Genomic DNA, 19735 nt, shown 5'->3' on the forward strand with positions numbered 1-19735 from the left:
TGAAACGGCTGCACTGACATTTTTACCACTAACAGTTAGTTAAAAGCTACACTTGACAATGGCGACTAAGTAGTGTCTCTTCCAAGATAGAGTCACATAATATCGTAATCTTAGGACACACGTGACTTCCTCCTGAAGCTTTTCACTCTTTGAAGATGTCTGATGCTTGGTAAGTTAGCTACCAGAGTGTTTCTTTATTTAACTTGCCTGCAGATATTTTTGTTTTCACACCATGCAAATCTAAATCCATCCTTACTTGGCATCCAATGAAACAAAAGTTCTTACTAGAACGATAGAGCCACTCTACAATATAGTATAATAAGTATAACCAAGCAATTTCATTTACATTTTCAAATTAAGTCACCTGAAATTCCCACAATCCTCATATATTCATCACAGATCAGAGGACATGGTTTAAAGAGCTTACAACATCTGAGGTTTTTTTTAGGTAGAAGTACATGTATAGCCCTGTTGCTGCAATATATATTTAGCAGAGGGCAAAGTTATACATCATTGTCACTGAATTCTGTTTTTTTTCTCAGCAGCTCTGAACCTGCCGGAGCCATCATGGCCATTGACAAGCACTCGGTGCATCAGATCTGCTCAGGACAGGTGGTGCTGACTCTGGCCACTGCTGTCAAAGAGCTGGTGGAAAACAGCATCGATGCAGGGGCCACTAACGTTGGTAAGTATTTATTCACATACTATCGCACATTCCTTTATCTGTCTTTTTCTTTTTTTTAATGAGCTGAAGCATGATACTGGGGTTTTCTGTTTGCTGATGAGGTTTTTGATAGCCCACCTATCACTCATGAGAGCTACAGTTGTAGATGCAGACAAAATAATGGTTCTATCTTTGTTAAAATGACAAGGTGTCCAATGTTTTACAGTCCAGTACAATAGGAGATATTGGTTTAGCCTAAAATATGGGCTAAAACTCAATTGACGGCAGCCCACCTGGAACAAGATGGTTATGATTGCTTGTCAATGTTATGTTCAGTATCACATCGTTGCATGTTCCAGATGTCAGGCTGAAGGAGTGTGGAGCTGAACTGGTGGAAGTGTCAGACAATGGCAGAGGAGTAGAAGAGGCCAACTTTGAAGGACTGAGTAAGTGTCAGCTTTGTTTATCTCAAAGTCTACTTGATCTTTTTGGTAAGTAAAACTTCGTCCGTCTGTTCCACAGCACTGAAGCATCACACGTCAAAGCTACGGGATTTCTCTGATCTCATCCACGTGGAAACATTTGGCTTCAGAGGTGAAGCACTCAGCTCTTTATGTGCTCTGAGGTAAAACACTTCGACAGCCACATGAATTCCACGCATGAACCTATATTATTTGTCACCTCATCAGCTGAAATCCCCCCCCCGCTACAGTAACCTGAGTGTGGTGACATGCCATGAGTCCAGCCAGGTGGGGACCAAGCTGGTGTTTGACCACAAAGGCCACCTAGTGCAGCGGTCACCCCATCCCCGGCAGCAGGGCTGCACAGTCAGCCTGCAGCAGCTCTTCTACACCCTACCTGTTCGACACAAGGAGTTCCAACGCAATATTAAGAAGGTCATTAAAGGATCAGTCCCATGTTTCTTCATGTTTTAGTCTACTATGTGATTACAAATCATATACATCTTATGAAACTCCTGATAGTAGACAGTGAACATTTAGTTGTTAATACCTTTTGTCAAAATTACTTAATCATTGCATGGTAACAGAGGAGTGGTGCACTCAATACATGGTGGGAAGAGTGTGACCAGCAACCTTCTTAAGGCAAGAAACAACCAAATTCACATCCCATTTTGACAATGCCCATTTTTCCACCTGGAAGACTTTGTAATTGCAATCCATGCTTCCAAATGTATTATAACACAATATAAATGTTCAGTGCGATGGATCATCATCACAGTTTCTAGACTTTGTGTGATTTTCAACCCAGTGGATGTCAGGAGGATAGGAAAAACACATTCATCAATTAAAAAATGAAAATGGTTGGCAGAAATGGAACAAAGTAATGGGGCAAAAACATAGAAAAACACCATTGTGAATAGAGTGAAAATGACGTATTTAACCTAAAATAAATAAATGAAAGGATTCTGAAGTAAAATTCTCTTCTCAGAACATATAACTTGTATTGCCTTCTCATTTTTCATATGGTATATTTGAATTTCTTAGTTTAGAGCCAATCAATGGCTAATTAAATTACCTATGTCATTGATCTTTAATCCCAAATATTTCATTCTTCTGTATTTTCAGGAGTATGCCAAAATGATACATGTCCTGCAGTCCTACTGTATAATTTCTACAGGAGTGCGTATTACCTGCTCCAACCAAAATGGGCAGGGGAAGCGCAGCACGGTCCTCACCACCAGTGGCAGCCAGAGTATGAGAGACAACATAGGGGCGATATATGGACCAAAGCAGGTTGGAACTTTGGTTTCACACTTTTCTCGACTATGCTGTTTATTTGTAATCTGCTGAAGGTGTCAGTCTGTCCAAGATGCTGCCTGGAACTAAATAAAACAATCTTAGACTAATCCTCTTTCTGAATGTTCATTGTTGAGTTTATTTAAGTTAAATTGGTATTTAAGTCGAAATCCAAGAGTTGAAGAATCTCCCCAACCCTTAGAGGAAATGCTATGCAAATGAGATGCACATTGTTTGTCACATTGCCTTATTTGGTTTGTTAAATGTTTAATTTCAATGTTGTGTGTTCTTGCAGCTACAGAGTCTTCTGCCTTTTCAGCAAGTGTCTCCCACAGAAAATGTTATTGAAGAATATGGACTCAAAGACGCAGATCTACCCAAACAGCTGTTTACGTGAGTGACACCATTGCATGGGAGTCCTGTGTATGCCTTCTTTGCACCCAAAGCGTTTTTTTTCCCCTTTATTAAAATCTCTGTTTTGGCAGCATCGCAGGGTTTGTGTCACGAGGAGATCATGGTGTTGGGAGAAGTGCCACAGACAGGCAGTTCTTTTTCATTAACAACCGGCCATGTGATCCTGTTAAGGTAATTCATTTAAGTTTAAGTCCCCCGATTTAGCATTTATAAGCAGTATACAAACGTTAAATAATGGCTTATAACACATTACTCTAAGCAAATAAGGACATTTTATGTGTTAATAGATGTACAGTATTTGTCAACTTCTTCTATGAAGATATATTTTATATTATTACAACTGTGTTTTACTATATTGTCATTCATTTGTTCATAGACCAGCCTCCACTTGGATTCCCACAGAGTTATAGCTGTTGACGAATACATCACTAAACACTTATCTGCTTGCAACTACATTACTATTTTTTAGTCGTTACACTTCAGCCTAACATCTGCTTATTCCCAATTCGCAGGTGACCAAAGTTGTGAATGAAGTGTATCATATGTACAACAGACATCAATATCCATTTGTTGCCTTGAACATAGCTGTTGCCTCTGGTAAGAAAATTGCTAAACTGAAGGTTCATTTCTGAAACGCACGCTGACTTTCTGTGCTACATGAGCGTTTTGGTGTTATTATTTCAGAGTGTGTGGATGTGAACGTAACACCAGACAAACGACAGATATTCCTTCAGGAGGAGAAACTCCTGCTAGCTATTCTGAAGACCTCTCTTGTCAACATGTATGAGGCTGGAGTCAACAAGATCAGCCTGAACTACACGCCCATACCCAGCACCAGTAAGAACAGATCATAAGATGTTTATATTGGTATTATAGCAGAGAAATATCACTGAGATTTTTAGGAATAATCACTTTTCCATTCCATTGCTTTTATTTTGACTGTTTGTCTGTCTCTAGATACAACGTCTGCATCAGAAATCTGTCAGGTTGTCCGGTCTAATGAGAACATGCCAGAACCTGGAGAGTACATGGATCCGGTGACTCAGAGCCCAAAATCGTCCGTAAACCTGGCCAGCCTAAAAGCAGCTTTTTCAAGTCACCACAGCTCCAGGTCTGGTGACAAGTCAAGTATGGCAAAAGCGGCCAACTGTGGCCCAACGCAGAAAACACTGCAGTCTTTTTTTAAGGGCAATGTCAAACCTCCTACCTGCAGCCCAAGTCCAGAATCTCCTTTGAAACCCACAAGAGATCTAGCTAAATGCTCCCCATTGGGAAAGTCGGTGCTAGATGGGTTCAGGTACGGAAAGATGTTTTGCAGTGATACAGACCCTGAAAAAGACAGTGCTGTGTCAAGTTGCGACATTACCATGGAAACAGCAGATATTCAGCGTCCTGGCCTGGAGTTCAGTCCTGAACCGGCCGCTGACGGACTAAAATATGAAACATTCGAAGAAACGTCAGACAATAGTCACACTGTTCCCAAAGACCCAGAGTCACAGACTGAGCCATGCACTTCCAACGAGGACTGTACTGTGAGCCCAGATGCCAAGAGGGCAAGGAAAGAGAAACCACATTTCCCTACAGAGGCCAAAAACACTTTTTCAAACTGTTTTGAGAAATCCTCCTCGATGGTGGATGCTGCAGTCTGCCTACAGAGGAGGACGGTGCTGCTCCGGTTCTCTTTACAAGAGCTGGCAGGGAACGTGAAGAGGTTACAGGAGCAGCAGAAACAGAGTACCGGTGAGGATCTGCGATATCGGCGCTTCAGGGCCAAGATCAACCCTGGAGAAAACCAGAGTGCAGAGGAGGAGCTCAGGAAAGAGATCAGGTAGGATTTTACTCCTATAACTACAGCTGAACTTGCCGATATTGGAGTGTAATTTCCACAACAGTCAACGATCTTTCTTTTGTCCCTACAGTAAAGACATGTTCAAACATATGGACATCATCGGTCAGTTTAACCTGGGCTTCATTATCACCAAACTCAACTCGGACATCTTCATGGTTGACCAACATGCCACAGATGAGAAATACAACTTTGAGATGCTGCAGCAGCACACTGCTCTCCAGGGACAGAAACTCATAGTGTAAGAATCTAAATCAGTTAATAAGTTTTGCTTTCTGTTGTTCAGAATGACCTTTTTACTGGTCAGTGATCTGTTTTTGTATTTTCCTTTACATTTGCAGCCCTCAGAAGCTTCACCTCACTGCTGTCAGTGAAAATGTACTCATAGAGAACATTGAGATTTTCAGAAAGAACGGCTTTGAATTTCTTGTAGATGAGGACGGTATGAACATTAAACCATCAAGTAGAGTTGATTGGTTATTTTATCTCAAGTTAAAAACTATTATTTCCCATTTTGATGATTACAAATATTAAACCAATTTTTTTTTATTGTGACTGCAGCTCAGGCGATGGAGAGGGTTAAACTGGTGTCTCTGCCCACCAGTAAAAACTGGACATTTGGCCCAGCCGACATTGAAGAGCTGATCTTCATGCTGAGTGACAGCCCAGGGGTCATGTGTCGACCATCCCGCGTCAGGCAGATGTTTGCCTCCCGAGCTTGTCGAAAATCTGTGAGTTAATACTGATAATGAACAGACACTTTTACAAGACAACTTGTACTCAGTTTTGTTGGAGACTAATTGAATAACATTACTATTTTTTTCTTCCTGACATTATCTATTGTTTTGCTCATGTCTGTCTTCAGGTGATGATTGGCACTGCTCTGAGTGTCAGTGAGATGAAGAAGCTCCTGGTTCATATGGGGGAGATTGAGCATCCATGGAACTGTCCTCACGGCAGGCCCACCATGAGACACCTCGCCAACCTGGACATGATCTCACAGGACTGAACTTTACACTGGGTTAATATAACTGGAATGTGCTTTCATTCCTGTTTATTTCTGTTAACCATCACCCTTGCTGATGCACCGATAGCCCAAACCATAGATGCTGTAGCATATATTTGTATGGTTCCAGTGCTTGATATTGACTGTTTAGTGTCTTATGTGTTGTGTATGTTATATGTTCTCATTTTATTTGTTTTGCTTCACAAAATAATATTTTTTATATTTTAACACCTAATTAGTTGGTGAAATAAACAAGATATATTACAATATGTGTTGCCACTTTCTATTAACTGTATTGTTAAATCACTGGTAACACTGTGTTCACTGTAGTACCCTTTTTGACTTATGAAGGGTGCCGTAGTTGTAAGCGTCCTTTGCCGTTACCATGGAGACGAGCCTAGCTTGCAAGCGTGATACATAAACGGCGCAAAATGACAAAGAAAAGAAGGGACCCACGATAAAACAAAAAAGCGATAAATAGGAGAAGGAGAAAACGTGTGGAAACCAGAGCTGCCATAGAGAGCGGGAGAAAGGGAGAAAAAGAAAGTTAGCTGTTAGCTAGCTTAAAGATGAATTCAGCGGAGGAGGAGCAGAACCAGACCAGCATCCAGGGTCGTCCTGCCAGTGACGAGCAGCCCGAGAGTGACGGCACTTGTCAAGTCCCCACACTTTTTAGCCTAATTATACAGAGGTAAATCACTCATGATATGATTTATTTAAAAAAAAAAATGATTTCCAAGGAATTGTCTGTGGCTGAAGTGTAAATGTGGGTGTCTCACTGACAGACATGAAGGGGAAACCTGTGAAGGACAGTTTCATGGAGAAGGAGTTGCTGGTTTTGAAGGAGGACATGTGTACAAGGTACAACTGCAAATAACGCGATATTTTAAATGTAACTATAAATACTTTAGCCTATTGTAGAATATTTAGTAATTTTTATATATATTTCAAACAATTGCAGATATATTTCAATGGGCAATCATATTTTTTCTATTTCGAATTATTTGACAAAATAATAAATAGACAACATAATACATACAATACTTTTTTATTGTAATTTTTTAATACAATAAAAAAAAGTTGTATTTCTAATATATTTATTTAAATGCAGTCAGTTGTCATTCTCATATATAATGAAAAGACAAATACATTTTGACATGACTTAAAATGCATTCTCAAATATATGAACTAGAAATGTATTTAAATGTCCTTTGCTCCAGTTTCCATGAGGATAAATAAAACTTGTTTTTCTGAAGGGGATGTTTTCAAAGGGACTTATGGGTGGACATGGTGTCTTCACATGGGCAGGCGGATTGAAATATGAGGTAGGGTACAATAATGATATATTACAATAACTGTGATAATCTTTAAATTAATTTAGTGTTTCTTAAGCAAGTTTAAAAGTGCTTTACAATAACCCATGTGTACACTTGTAAACATGCATCCTGTATACATACAAAATAAAATAAAACGGAATAAGGTTAAATAAGATAAAATAAGGAGTTTGACGGGGTAATGAATGCTCTCCACAAAATCTTGAAGTCATTTTCACCTCCAACAGGGAGAATTTGTGTGCAACATGCCCATGGGCCAGGGCACCTACACGTGGCCGGATGGCAGCTCCTATAAGGGGGAAGTATGCAATGGTATACGACATGGGACTGGAACCTACCAATGTGCGAAAAATGGCGTGTCATACAGAGGGCAGTGGGATCAGGGCAAGAGGCACGGAAAGGTATGACCCACCAATTTATATCAGGTCTAGTCTTCTTTTTTCATTTTCTTTTAATTGGTTGATTTGTTTCAGGGTGCAGTGTATTATAACCAGGATAAGACCTCTTGGTACAAAGGAGATTGGGTGAAGAACAACAGAGAGGGATGGGGAGTGAGATGGTATGTATCTAATCTCTAGCTTGAGTTGCATTTGGACTGCCCGAAGGTAACATCTGTTTCTTAACAGCTACCCGTCTGGTAACAAATACTCTGGTGAGTGGAAGGACAACCTGAGACATGGAGAGGGCACGATGAGGTGGCTAAAGCTGGGACAGCAGTATGTTGGCATGTGGCAGGATGGGGTCCAGGTATGAAAGCACACCATGCACACATAGCAAGTTATCCTGTAGTATTATTTTCGCCCTCTCCCAGACTATTTTGTTGTGAATCACATGACTTTTCTTCGGCAGCATGGACGTGGCACACATGTCTGGATCCTAAGGCGATTGGATGGATCCCAGTATTCCCAGAGCAATCAGTACACGGGGGACTTCGTTCAGGGTCAGAGGCACGGACAGGGAGCCTTTTACTACGCTGGTGGTGCAATCTATGAAGGAGAATGGAGGGACAATAAAAAGCATGGGAAGGTTAATCAGTGACACAGTATTGCCTCTCACAGTCGGTACACATATGTCCCCAGATTCAGTAAAATCCATTGTGACAAAGATTGGAGGCTCCTTGCTTGCTTTTTTTAGTTTTTCCCTTTGCATTATTCTGTGGGCAACTTTGGAAATGCTTTTTTGACTCCTTCAAATTCAGTAACACACCTATGACACACTTATGTAATTGCATGGAGTGACTGTACTCTATGGTTCACAGGGAAAATTCACTTTTAAGGATGGGCGTGTTTTTGAAGGAGAGTTTGTGGACGATCAGATGACGACACACAACCTGAATGGAAGCAGAGCTCCCACTCCTCTGTGTGGTAAACACCTACAGTACATTAACTCCATTCGGAATGCTCAGCCTGCCGTCAAGGAGATAATTAACAGTGTTACACTCTGAAATCCTCAACTACAATGGCTTCAAATTTTGTATCTTGATACAGGTGCGTTTCCTCTGTCAGGTAGTGAATCCTCTATCTTAGGACCAGACATGGCTCTGAACATTGAACATCTTCTGGATAACATCCCTAAGAGAAATCGTGACACTGAGCGTAAACAGGTCAGGTCCTGCTTCACACTGTAAAATTGTCACCATGTGAGCTTTCAGTCCTTATTTTCAGCCCCTGTTCCTTCCCTGATGCTGTGGCTCATGTGCAACAGGTGGAGGTTGTGGTGCTGAGGCGAGACGCAGAGCTGAAGTCTGTCTATAGTTTCTACAGCAGACTTGGCCATGCCCCCTCACCAGATAACATCTTCCTGCTGTCCCGCCTGCAGCTCTGGCGCCTCCTCAAAGACTGTAACATCCACCACCACGACATCACTCTGACACAGATAGACCTTTTTATCAGAGGTGAGAAGGACCAGCACTCACGATTTCTCATTCATACTTCGTCCACCTCACATACACAGTATTTGAGACTTGGACACAGTGCTTAATGTTTCTACTCTGTGTGTCTCAGAGGATGCCACTGCAGCAAAGATCCACTCTCCTTTCACTACCATGCTTCTTCGCAGGCTCCTCAGCTGTCTAGTGGTTGTGGCCTACCACATCTACCACAAGGACATGGTGTAAGGAATTACTTCTTTTGTCTTTTGTATCTAAGACAGTCAAGCTTTTAGCCACAACTATAGGATGGATTGCAACTAAATTTTAGACATTCATGGTCCAAAGACTCTGGTGAGCCCCTGACTTTTCCTCTAACGCTGCCATGTAGTTGTTATTTGTGGTTTTGAGTGAAATTGGATAGACAGACATAACATTTGGGACACACATTCATGTTCCCTTCAGGCTTTCAAACACTATCCAATTTTAAAAGAGGTCATAGAAATTCCTCAAACTGTCAATGGGCTCCAGTGATGTTTGCTTTGCAAGGTTTTCCCTCAAAAAGCAATATGGGGACACTTAATATAACTATAATATAACACAATAACTGCCCCAGCAAGGAATATCACAAGCACACAATTTGAATATAAACTTATTTATCCTTTTGAGTAAAGAAACATCACTTCTTGTCTTTTTACAGGTCACAAACAAACCTTCTGGCTGCCTGCTTTTCCAGACTGATGACAGACGACATCCTTCCTAATGCTAAGAATGTAAAAGGTGCTAACAAAATAATATTAAAGACACACACACACACACACACACACACACACACACACACACACACACACATATTAGTCTGATTTAATACAGAATAAGAAGCCACAAATGGGGAAGTCAGGATAGCAAAACCAGTTATTTAATACGACTGAGTGCAAAATAGTGCTGTATCAGGGCATTGCCTGGTGTTTTTGCACGTTTTGTCTGAGACGACACTCATTCAGAAACTGATTAAACACTCTTAGCTGTACATTATGCAGTGATGGCTAACTAGCATTAACTATAGCTGTGCTGATGCAGGCTTCCTGTTTAGGCAGCCAGACTGTGCAGTGGTGGCTGTGAACTACTTCAAGAAGTGCTGGGAAGTCTACCAGGCTCACTGCAAAGTCTATGCAGCCCCCAGGGATGACCAGACCATGACGTGCCGACAGCTGCTGTGGATGTTCAAGGTGCAACAGACTGTGACACGAAGATTACTATGCATTGCTATGCTTCTTATTCCTTTTTTCCCGCTTAACATAAGAAACAGATGCACTTTCTGTTCCCTGTTACTACAACAAAACAAGAGGGCTGCCAGTTTTGAATGACTTGATGAAATCTACATTATACGGTTGGAAAAAATAGAACAAACTTTTACCAACATTCAGTTTGGATCAGTGCGATCAACCCTGATTTTTGTTGATGTTCAAGTATTAACATGTCTTAACCTTTTTAATATGCCATCAGATACATTTGAAATTGACTTTCCTCCCTCTCAGCTACACAGGTCTTTCTCACCAAGAACCAACATATTACAAAAACACACTCAGTCCACCAATTTAACAAACACATATATAAAATGTATAATTCACACCATGTTTAAGACATTGTGTTGATTAGTTTATTGTAATACCTGCCAGGATCTCTGTCTGCTGGACAATAACCTGACCGCAGCGAGACTACTGAATATCATCACGGCAGAGAGCCGGGACCCCAGCAGCCTGTCCTCCTGTGTGGATCTGGAGGTCTGTTTGTAGTGTTTACACCAGTTGACTTGTTCATTATTTTTCAGTGCCCACTGAAAGATTAGCATTCATCTACTAACCCTTTTTTGTGTATCACTCCCACTCTTTCTGCTGCAGATTACGTTCCTGGAGTTTTTTGAGGTACTTCTGGGCTCTGCTGAGGTGAAGTGTCAGCCGGTTTCTGAAGGCCAGGAGGAGGGCCGGTCGCTGTCCAGCCCTGACACTGAGACCAGGAGAGATCTACCTGAGGCAGAGGCAGCAAACAGTCCTTCCCAGTCGGTCAGATTCTTTCTCAAGCCTCTCATGACCTCTGCACCCCTTAACTCACTCTATGTAAAGAGTATAGTTGTTCCAGCAGACTGCGACTTATAATCGTATACTATAAGGTGAAACTGGGAATTCTGCACAAGAAAACAAAAAACAAGAGTGACTTTTTAGTTTTTTTCCCACCCAGGTGGCAGCTCCAGTGAATTCCCCCATCACTCCGGAAATCTCCAGTCCCAAGTCCCTGGAGGTTGGTTGTAATGGGCAATCTAGCACACATGAAAAGTTAATGCTGAAGCAGAAACTGATGACTGGGGCTGCACCTAAGCAATTCTTTCACAGCCAACATGAGTTATGAGTATCTAGTTTATAAATCACACATCCAGCTATATGTGAAATGTTTAATAACATAATTGTGTTTACATATTATCATAGACAGGGAGATCAAGTGACGCAGCAGAATTATCCACTGCTCAGGATGTGGAGAGTCAACAAGATGTCAAGACTCAAGTCGATGAGAACCCTCAGTCTGCAGGTTTGTTGTTTTAATTATTATATATGTATATATGATCATACAAGGGAAACAGTTATTACCAATCTTGTACATGCTATGTTCAGAAAGTGAAAGGACGTATTAAGTTAATTGTATTGAGACAAAGCTTGTAGTCGTGCAGTGAATATGCACGTGTATACTGACAAATATCTCCTCCAGAGCACATAGAAGAGCATAGTGGTGAAGGAAAAGGCGAGCAAACCAGAGGAATGGAGGCTAAAGACCACGGACTGGAGCTTTGGATCCAGACGATCCATCAATTCTTCAACCACTTTTTCTTCCCGGCCATTGAACACAAACAGTTAGTGTCCAGAAACATAAAGGAAGAGAAGCTCCGCCAGGAGGCCCAGAGTCGTGTCGCTGCAGGGCCAGGTAGTACACTTTTAACAATTCCCAGCTTAGATTTATATATTTTTGTTGGGTCAGTTTACAGTATTATGTAGTCAGTGTAGTTTACATGTACTGCATCATTACTCATGAGATTTAATCAGTGGTTTTGTTCCCATTTAAGGACAATCCTCATATACCAACTTTCATAAAAAAAGAAAGAAAAAAAGACATTTCTTTACTATATGCACTGTGGGTCAACATGTGTACAAATTGTGGAAAATATGCACTCATGTTACTGTGCTGTATTGTGTTACAGGCAGAAGGGGCATCAGGAGGCTGATGAATGACACAAGATGATAACTATCCACACAGTCCAAAAAAACATACAAAAATACAAATACAGTGAGTAATAAAAGCATTGAGTGCATTGCTTATTTATGCTTGGATGTAAATGAAGAGTACTGGCCATTAGCTTGGTATAACTAGAACTTTAATTAGACTGTCTTGTAAGACAAAACTATTTTCCATTTGAACTAAAAATAAAAAGTTAGAATCACTTGGATACATTTTTTTTCCCCCCAAAGAGAGTTAACAAAAGTAGTAAATACACGTCAAAATAAAAAAAAATCTCTTTGCTACACATTAGAGGGGAGGGGTGAAGACCATGAGGTCACTTGGACAGACAGACTGGCGTATCCGGTCCTTCAGATCCGGGGTGAACAGAAGCATGGCCGACTCGGCTGTCTGGGCCTGAAAGATGCAAAGGAAAATACACAACAACATTCAGCAATGATAAGGCTGCAATAAAGAAATAAAAGTAATAGTTAAAAGTCAATATTTGGAAGTAAAGAAATTAAAATAAAATAAAAATTAAAAAAAGGGGAGAACTTTGACCTGTGGTGACTGAAGAGTTAACACTGAAGACACCGTGGGCAGTGCTGTGGTGAGAGGGAACAGTGAGTAAAGACAGTAAAATGTGCAAACCTATACCAGAAAAAAGCTCAGCGTGGTTACTCCCTTATAAGCAGGCAATCACAACATTTTCTCTGAAAGTTGCAGCATGCAGGTCTGACATTTAAGGAAAAAAAAAAAAGATTGTGGCACACTTAGAACTATTGCTATTCAAATGCCTTCAATATACACTCTAGTTTTGCTTACTTATCCATTAGTGTTGCTAAGGTAGTAAACCCAGGTGCACACAGTGGGTGCATGCACAGTACCTATGGACATCAATCATACCTGGTTCTTGCTGAGTAAGCAGGTCTTCAAATTGACCTCTGGGACTCTCCATTTCTACATCCACTGCCATGGGTGAGAGCGTCTCTATGGCAACCGTCTCCCTCGGTGACATGCTACATCTCTGTGAAGGCTGGAGGTAACGCTCAAAGTCCAACCCAGCAATCTCCTGAAATTACAAGAAAATGTATCTTTTTTTTGTATAAAACAGAAAACTGTTTGGCTTTTAATAAATGGCACCCTGAGACACAGGCCTCTAGTGAAGCCTGGATTTTTGTTTACCTCAACAACTGAGCCGTCTGGTGTATGACACACAGACTCTTGGGCCTCCACAGGGCCCTGCACAGCTGGAGGGGAAGAGATGGGAGGCTGGCTGGGAGTTACACAGGGTGACAACGTGAAACTCAGACATGATGAGGGCTCAGGGGCCCGGGAGACTGGCAGAGGCGTTTTGCAGGGAGAGAGGGAAAGTGTTGCATAGAGAGGGAGGTCAACATGGACAGCTTCAGCTGGTTCGTCTTGCTCCTCGACTACAGAAATGGATGGAGGCGAATGTGCAGGTGTGGGCGTGCTCAACTCAGGAACAGAAGTAGGGTTTTCCTGCATGGAGACAGTTTCTGACAGCTGTGCAGGGCTTCCCTCGGCCTGGGAATTGTCTGAAAGAACTTCCTTTACAGGTGAGAAACAAAGAGAGACATTTACAGTGTCCTTTCTGTTCTGGCATGACTGGGGAGTGCCACACTGAGACTTAGGTGCTTGTGCTGGGGTTTGGTTGAGGGTAAGACGGCGGTGGGCAGGAGTGTGGGCGGGCTGAGCGGGAGAGGCGATGGTGTGAACAGGGGTCTGTGCCAGTGCAAGGGATCGCCGAGTGACTCTCCTAGGTGAGAGATAGTTGGAGCAGGGAGAGGCCTGGGGCAGCACGACAGCGCTGAGACGGCTGGATCTCCTCACTGAACCTATAGACACGACATAAGCAGCATAAGTAAGCAAGCAAACAAACACTGATCCATGACATGAAAAGCGAAGACATTGGAGAGTAGTTATTTTTCTCTCACCTGATGGTTTAGCTGGGCTCTCCACGTGGAAGAAGCCTCCATCAAAGACCACCGTGTCAGTCGGTTGGGACTCTGCTTGGGGTTGTGGTTCCTGTGAGTTCAGGCTGGGGTCGTCCTCATTGTTACCAGCATCCTTTGCTGCTTTCTCTGCCTCGGCTGCCTGTTGTCTGGCTTTCATGGCTGCTTTCACAGCAGCTAGGCGAGACTTGGCTGCTGCTTTGGTTCCTGTTGGCTTGGCAGAAGCAGCCGATGGTTTCTATAAAAAAAAAAAAAGGACAGGAACAATGTCTTTGCATCAACATCACGACTCTTTCTGCCCCTAAACAGAGCAAACACACCTATTAAAACAAGTTGCTTTCCTAAAAAGAGCAACTATATAGAAAGATTCGTAGGGATTTGTACTTGCAGTACAAAAGATTACAAAAACGAATGCAAATAAAAATGGAGACAATATTGTGTGGTTAAGTTGGTAATAAATGTGATCATACAGTCCCGTTTTAAAATATTTACACTGCAAAGAATCCTCACCTTCACAACTTTCCTCTGTCGCACTGGTGGCTTGTGCTCCTCCACCCAGCCTCGGCTCTCTGCGTCTTTGAGAGCGTCAAACTTCTTGTTGACATCCTCCACCTGAAAGATGGGGAAAAGTACAAAATATTGATCCTCCTCATGAGTTTGGTGACTGAAACAATGTGTTGTCCCTCTCTTATGGCAGCACTCACTTGGTAATAAACCATGTCCCAGAATCCCTGCAGGTCAGTGCAGGTGGTGATCTTCTCCCCTCGGCCGAGGTCGCAGTCGTCCACCAGACCGCCGAACTGTTTGAAGCGCTCCTTCATCAACAGCCTTGCTTGGCCAACGACTGTGCGCATAGAGTCTCTCACTAAACAGACAAGAGAATTGCAATTGTTCACTCAGGGAACAATGTATTTTTTTGTTCCTAAATTAGGAACACCACCACTCTCTATAGCACAAAATTAAATATAGTCACACATTCAGGAAGTCATTCTGCCCTTGGTAGAGAAAATACACTCACTCTCTTCTGGGATGGACTTATCCTCCACTTTAGGCTCCCAGAGGACACACAGAGATGTCAGTCTGTCCGTCTCATTGGCAATTTCCGATCTGAATAATATACAGAAAAAAGGAAATTAATTCAAAAGCTTTTAATTAACTAAGAAATTTAGGGTGAAAACTGAAGAAAAGATGACTTGACAGATTAAAAAAAGGCCACCTGAAGTATGGTACGTCATGCTTTGATTCCAGGGGGCTGCCTGGAGTCGGGGGAGCCACTGTGGGAGATGTACGGGGAAGAGAGTGGCGAGGGGATTTAGGGGGAGATGGTTCACTTGGCTCAGGCTGAGGCTCAACGTTGAACACGGGGGCCTCTGGCAGACTGAAGCTGGGGCTAGGTAGGAAGAGTGTCAACATAGCACTGAGATAAGAAACAACTCAAGTTCTAAATCATACAAATTTTAAAAAAGGCAAATGTCTCTGCTACCTCATGATTTACTTCCATTATTGGGTTTATATGCAACAATATCAAAGCTTTCCAGTGGTTTAAATATCTTCAACAAAAACTACAGACAAACAGACAAGAGGGACATCAGACAGACCTTGGTGTAAGGAAGGCGTCTGCTGAGCGAGGAGTGAGAGGCTCAAACTTGAAGGACGACAAGCCAGTGGGAGCCTGGAAGATGAAACCCTCCGGAGCAAAAGAAGATGAAGAGGATGGCGCTTCAGCGGGATCCACTGCAGGGATAGAGTCAGCCAGAGCTTGGTCCACCACCATGTCCTCCTCAGAACAGGTTGCTGGGCTGGGAAGACAGGGTTTTTCCTCTGGCTCCTGCATCTCAGGCTCCTTCGGCTCAGCCTCCTACACAAGACAAAAACAGTTAACCCAATTTATCAACACATTGCTGGTAGAAAAAGGTAGTCACAAATGTAAAAGAAACGCTCACCTTGGGCTCAGCAGGCTGGACAGTGTTGTTGACAGATGCTGCATATTAAAAAAGAAGAGATACACAAAAAAGTGACGGAAATATTAAAACACTTGTTCACGTTCATGTGGGAAAACTGATCAACGGTCTCTAAAATTGGATGGCTCTTTAACAACATTTAATACCTTTACAGTTCCTTTCTGTGTCAGAAGGGGGGGCCACAGCGTTGACAAATGCTCTGCTCCTTGTGGTTCTTACATCTGTGGGCGAGGAGACGCATTTAAGAATATTAAGAGTGGTTTTATTGAACAATAGCGTCTCTCTCCATTTGCTTTGATGGTCAGCATCTTCAGTTCTTATGACAGAGAATAAAAAAACAAACTGCTGTATCTGTGGCCTTGGCTCAGTGTGTACCTGCAGACTTGTCCTTAGGTTTGTCTTTCATCACAGGAGCTGCTGTAACAGGAGGCCTGTTGGCTGATCTGGTCGACAAAGCTCGTACGACAGGCTCCACTACGGCAGGATGGCATGACACAGGGACACAGATTGAGATGCAAATAAGGAAACACAATAGGGGTGAAACCAACACGATAGCTGGGCTCAAGGTCCAGTTATGTGCGAGGATTTTTCTTCTTATTAGTTACCTGCACAAACTTTGGTCTTAGCTGGTGCAGGCTTGACGGGAGCAGCCCGGCTCCTGGTTGGTCTTTCCACAGCAGGTTGAGCTATAAGAGGAGTGAGAGGTTAGATCTGAAATACACCAGTTTGCAGAAGACGGTGTGATTAATTTCAAATAAAAAAAGAGGGACATTAAATTTATTTACCTTTCTTGGCCGCTGTATTTGGATTCTGCATCTTTAGAGGCTGTAGAAATTTTGACAAGAGCAAAAATGATGCAACAAAGTGTATATTAGCTTTTAGTTTTATGGAAGTTAATATGGAGAACATATGAGGAGGATATCTTAGAAAAAGTAGTACCTTCTGCACTTGCTGCTGCTGCTTCATTGAACGAGTGATTCTGGTACTCTGGGATGGAGCTGTGTTCACTTTTGTCTGAAAGCCAAGCAAACATTACATGTTGATGACTGGAGTCATTCATCATTACAACTGTATCCAGCCACAAAGAGCTGTACCTCTGTTAAAACCCATGTCATCATAATCCAGTAGAAACAAATGACAACACTGGGGTAGATATGTTCAGTAAATAGTGTAAACTACTCTACTGAGGAGTCCTCCCTCACCTCCGTAGCTCTGGTTGAGGCAGCTGGGACTGTGGGCAGAGAGACAATGTTAAGGGTGTCATTTGGATGATACACGCCAGTCTTAAAAACCCCTTTGCGCTCCTTTTCTCTCTTTTCCTTCTCCTTTTCAAGAGCCTTACGCTCTTTCCAGCGCTCAAGCTGTTTCAACCTCTCTTCTAGAGCCGCATCTGTGGATAAACAGGAGTGGGATAAGGCACAAATTAGCTGGAATGATGGGCACAAAAAAAAAGGCAGAGTAGCCTGAACATTTTTTCTCAATGAATGGCAGTTAGCCACTGTACCCTGTAAAAGCACTGAAAAGTGTTGTACAACATTAAATTGGAGGGTTAATGCTGTGGGGCAGTTTGAGTTGTGATGGAAAGTGAAGCCTTACTTTTAGCAGCTTTTGCATTGTTCTGCGTCTTCTCTTGAATGGTTGACATATTGGCCTTTGCAATGGAGGCATCCAGACAAGAGACATCAAGCTCCTGGAGCTTGTCCAGCTGCCTGCGTGTGTTCACAGCCCGTTCTCTGTTCTCCTTCTGGGACTGAGACCTCCTACGGGACAATTTGACTCTCAGCATCGACACACTGGCGTCCCGCTGGCGCAGGTGAGCAAATCGAGACTCCATGTTCAGGTATCTGGAGTGGTTAGGAGGAAGAACAGAAGATGATGTATTATAGGTATTGAGGTACATCATATTGGATGAGCTAGTAGTCATGCCAACTGGCACAAAAATAAGACACTAATGTTAAAAGTGGAAAGGGTTTAAATAACAAATGAGAGGAATCAGAAACAGAAGTTGCAATAGGAAACATATTCACATCTGTTTTGTGGTCAGCTACAACAACTCAGCTGGTATGTGTGGCTAGGATTTAGATTAAATGAATAAATAAACAAAAACACCAAAACAAAGGGCTTTAACAGATTATTATCGTCATTATATAACATTTTGTCATTACTTTATCAACAAAAGTCATAACGTTGATGGCAAATGGCCATCACAATTTACATGAAACAAGCAGCGCCCTCTCAAAAATGTCTTGTCTAATATCTTCACTATATGGTTACACGATAAGGTAAGCTAGCTGTCGTTATCGACAGTCCGTGAAAACTTCAATAAGATGAAATAGAGCACAATGTAACGTTAACACGTTAGCCCCCAAAATAAGTTTAAGTGATTAGTTAGCTAGCTAAAGCTAATTAAACTCACAACAGCACCGACCGAGCATGAAGCAAGAGGAAGCCTCGAACTTGGATAATTGTTCAGTTAGCAACCAGAGAGATAAACTACCTTTTTAGATAATAAATAATTACACATGCATCTTACCTTGCTCTTTTTAAAAAGTACTTATAAAAACAAACTTCCTCTTCTAGCCGTCCAGTAAAAAAACTTACTGCACAACGGACAGACTCAGTCCAGCCTGAAAAACACAACAATCATGGCGGGTGACTTTTTGAAATTCATGTAAGGGGACGCTGATTGGCTGCAAATCAGACAAGAACAGCGAGCGCTGATTGGTTCTTTTTCTTCTTCTTCAGTGGTAGTCTTTTCTGTGGTAACAACTGTAAGATTTGATGCCACCCATTGGTCTGGAGTGTGAAGTCCAACTGTAACAGTTTATAACTGCTTACTTTGTGCAAGTACTGATTTCCATTCCTTACATAATATTAATATAGCTTGTCTTACAGTACATGTATATCTATCTATATTCTATATCTTTACAAAGTAGGCCAATTAGTGTCAGTCTCTCTAACATTTCTTTCACAATAAATGTGTACCATTTGTTTTTGTCTAATTGTCCACAAGATTAGCATTTTGATTTTGAAACACATACAAATGATGTGTTTCTTATTACTGATGGATACTGGATTTTATCACAGTCAGCTCTTTCTGTCTGTAATGTATTGTCTTGGCAAAGGGGTAGGCATACTAACAAATAGGATAATGTGGGTTGGGATGCTATTTATGTACACATTAAAACTCTTTGACCTGTGATATCAGAGGTTAATTTCGCTCTGTAATGTTATTGAATTGATTAAACCATCATCAATCATCTTATTATGAAAACATATTAAAAGATTAGACTGGTGCCATTGTTAGAATGCTGGGCTCCAGCAAAATGATTCAATCGGGCCCCTGAAACAGCAAATATCTATAGTCCCTGGCAGGTTCCAGGGCCCCCTGTTCGAAACATTTGAGGTTAATCCTCAGATTAGTTCTTTTGGATGTTTGCCTATTTTAGATGCAGAAATGATTGCAATAAAGCAGAATGCTTTCCTACTGTGTTTAATAAATGCCCTCTGGTAAAACTACTACAGAGGTGAGACACACCTCATGACAACATATTAATGTGAAACTTCAGCCTCCAATTTTATTCTTGTGATCTGAAAATGTGCCCCATAGATTTCAGATAAACATGATCTCGGATGTTGCTGTTTG

The 19735-nt window shown here is 41.9% G+C and overlaps 3 protein-coding genes across 3 annotated transcripts; 2 read left to right on the forward strand and 1 right to left on the reverse strand.

Annotated features, from left to right (window-relative positions):
* Positions 1–155: 155 nt before the first annotated feature.
* Positions 156–5867, forward strand: pms2 (PMS1 homolog 2, mismatch repair system component). Its single transcript, XM_070926783.1, has 11 exons — positions 156–169; positions 543–685; positions 1024–1110; positions 1187–1289; positions 1377–1560; positions 2251–2418; positions 2717–2814; positions 4755–4922; positions 5023–5123; positions 5243–5412; positions 5547–5867. Exons 1-11 carry the CDS (start codon positions 156–158, stop codon positions 5688–5690), a joined length of 1380 nt encoding a protein of 459 aa, XP_070782884.1. The 3' UTR covers positions 5691–5867.
* Positions 5868–6256: 389 nt separating this feature from the next.
* Positions 6257–12300, forward strand: rsph10b (radial spoke head 10 homolog B). Its single transcript, XM_070927493.1, has 18 exons — positions 6257–6378; positions 6473–6548; positions 6944–7012; positions 7249–7422; positions 7495–7580; positions 7648–7768; positions 7871–8047; positions 8280–8385; positions 8509–8624; positions 8726–8915; positions 9025–9133; positions 9589–9668; positions 9969–10117; positions 10568–10672; positions 10790–10921; positions 11372–11479; positions 11645–11861; positions 12136–12300. The coding sequence occupies exons 1-18, from the start codon at positions 6257–6259 to the stop codon at positions 12174–12176; spliced, it is 2178 nt and encodes a 725-aa protein (XP_070783594.1). The 3' UTR covers positions 12177–12300.
* On the reverse strand, positions 12126–17923 carry dlgap5 (discs, large (Drosophila) homolog-associated protein 5). The gene is made up of 18 exons (XM_070927130.1): positions 17686–17923; positions 17292–17479; positions 17029–17103; positions 16875–16914; positions 16695–16775; positions 16465–16563; positions 16236–16310; positions 16072–16109; positions 15727–15986; positions 15345–15518; positions 15147–15235; positions 14833–14993; positions 14639–14740; positions 14111–14366; positions 13338–14011; positions 13059–13224; positions 12714–12757; positions 12126–12569 (listed from the first exon to the last, which is right to left on the reverse strand). The coding sequence occupies exons 1-18, from the start codon at positions 17921–17923 to the stop codon at positions 12462–12464; spliced, it is 2868 nt and encodes a 955-aa protein (XP_070783231.1). The 3' UTR covers positions 12126–12461.
* Between the last annotated feature and the right edge of the window lie 1812 nt (positions 17924–19735).

This window comes from Enoplosus armatus, chromosome 20 (assembly GCF_043641665.1).
Source record: "Enoplosus armatus isolate fEnoArm2 chromosome 20, fEnoArm2.hap1, whole genome shotgun sequence".
NCBI classification, from domain to species: Eukaryota; Metazoa; Chordata; class Actinopteri; order Centrarchiformes; family Enoplosidae; genus Enoplosus; species Enoplosus armatus.

What these genes read in the sequence shown, in the direction of transcription:
- pms2 (XM_070926783.1), top strand. An exon ending in CTACCCAAACAGCTGTTTAC is followed by an intron (nt 2,815 to 4,754) that starts GTGAGTGACACC and finishes TTGTCCCTACAG; the next exon opens with TAAAGACATGTTCAAACATA. An exon ending in CCCGAGCTTGTCGAAAATCT is followed by an intron (nt 5,413 to 5,546) that starts GTGAGTTAATAC and finishes GTCTGTCTTCAG; the next exon opens with GTGATGATTGGCACTGCTCT.
- rsph10b (XM_070927493.1), top strand. Translation starts at nt 6,257, where the DNA reads ATGAATTCAGCGGAGGAGGAGCAGAACCAGACCAGCATCCAGGGTCGT. An exon ending in GATAGACCTTTTTATCAGAG is followed by an intron (nt 8,916 to 9,024) that starts GTGAGAAGGACC and finishes TGTGTGTCTCAG; the next exon opens with AGGATGCCACTGCAGCAAAG. An exon ending in AGCTGCTGTGGATGTTCAAG is followed by an intron (nt 10,118 to 10,567) that starts GTGCAACAGACT and finishes AATACCTGCCAG; the next exon opens with GATCTCTGTCTGCTGGACAA.
- dlgap5 (XM_070927130.1), bottom strand. Translation starts at nt 17,923, where the DNA reads ATGGAGTCTCGATTTGCTCACCTGCGCCAGCGGGACGCCAGTGTGTCG. An exon ending in TCCAGCCTGCTGAGCCCAAG is followed by an intron (nt 15,987 to 16,071) that starts GTGAGCGTTTCT and finishes TGTCTTGTGTAG; the next exon opens with GAGGCTGAGCCGAAGGAGCC. An exon ending in TAACTCTTCAGTCACCACAG is followed by an intron (nt 12,570 to 12,713) that starts GTCAAAGTTCTC and finishes TGCATCTTTCAG; the next exon opens with GCCCAGACAGCCGAGTCGGC.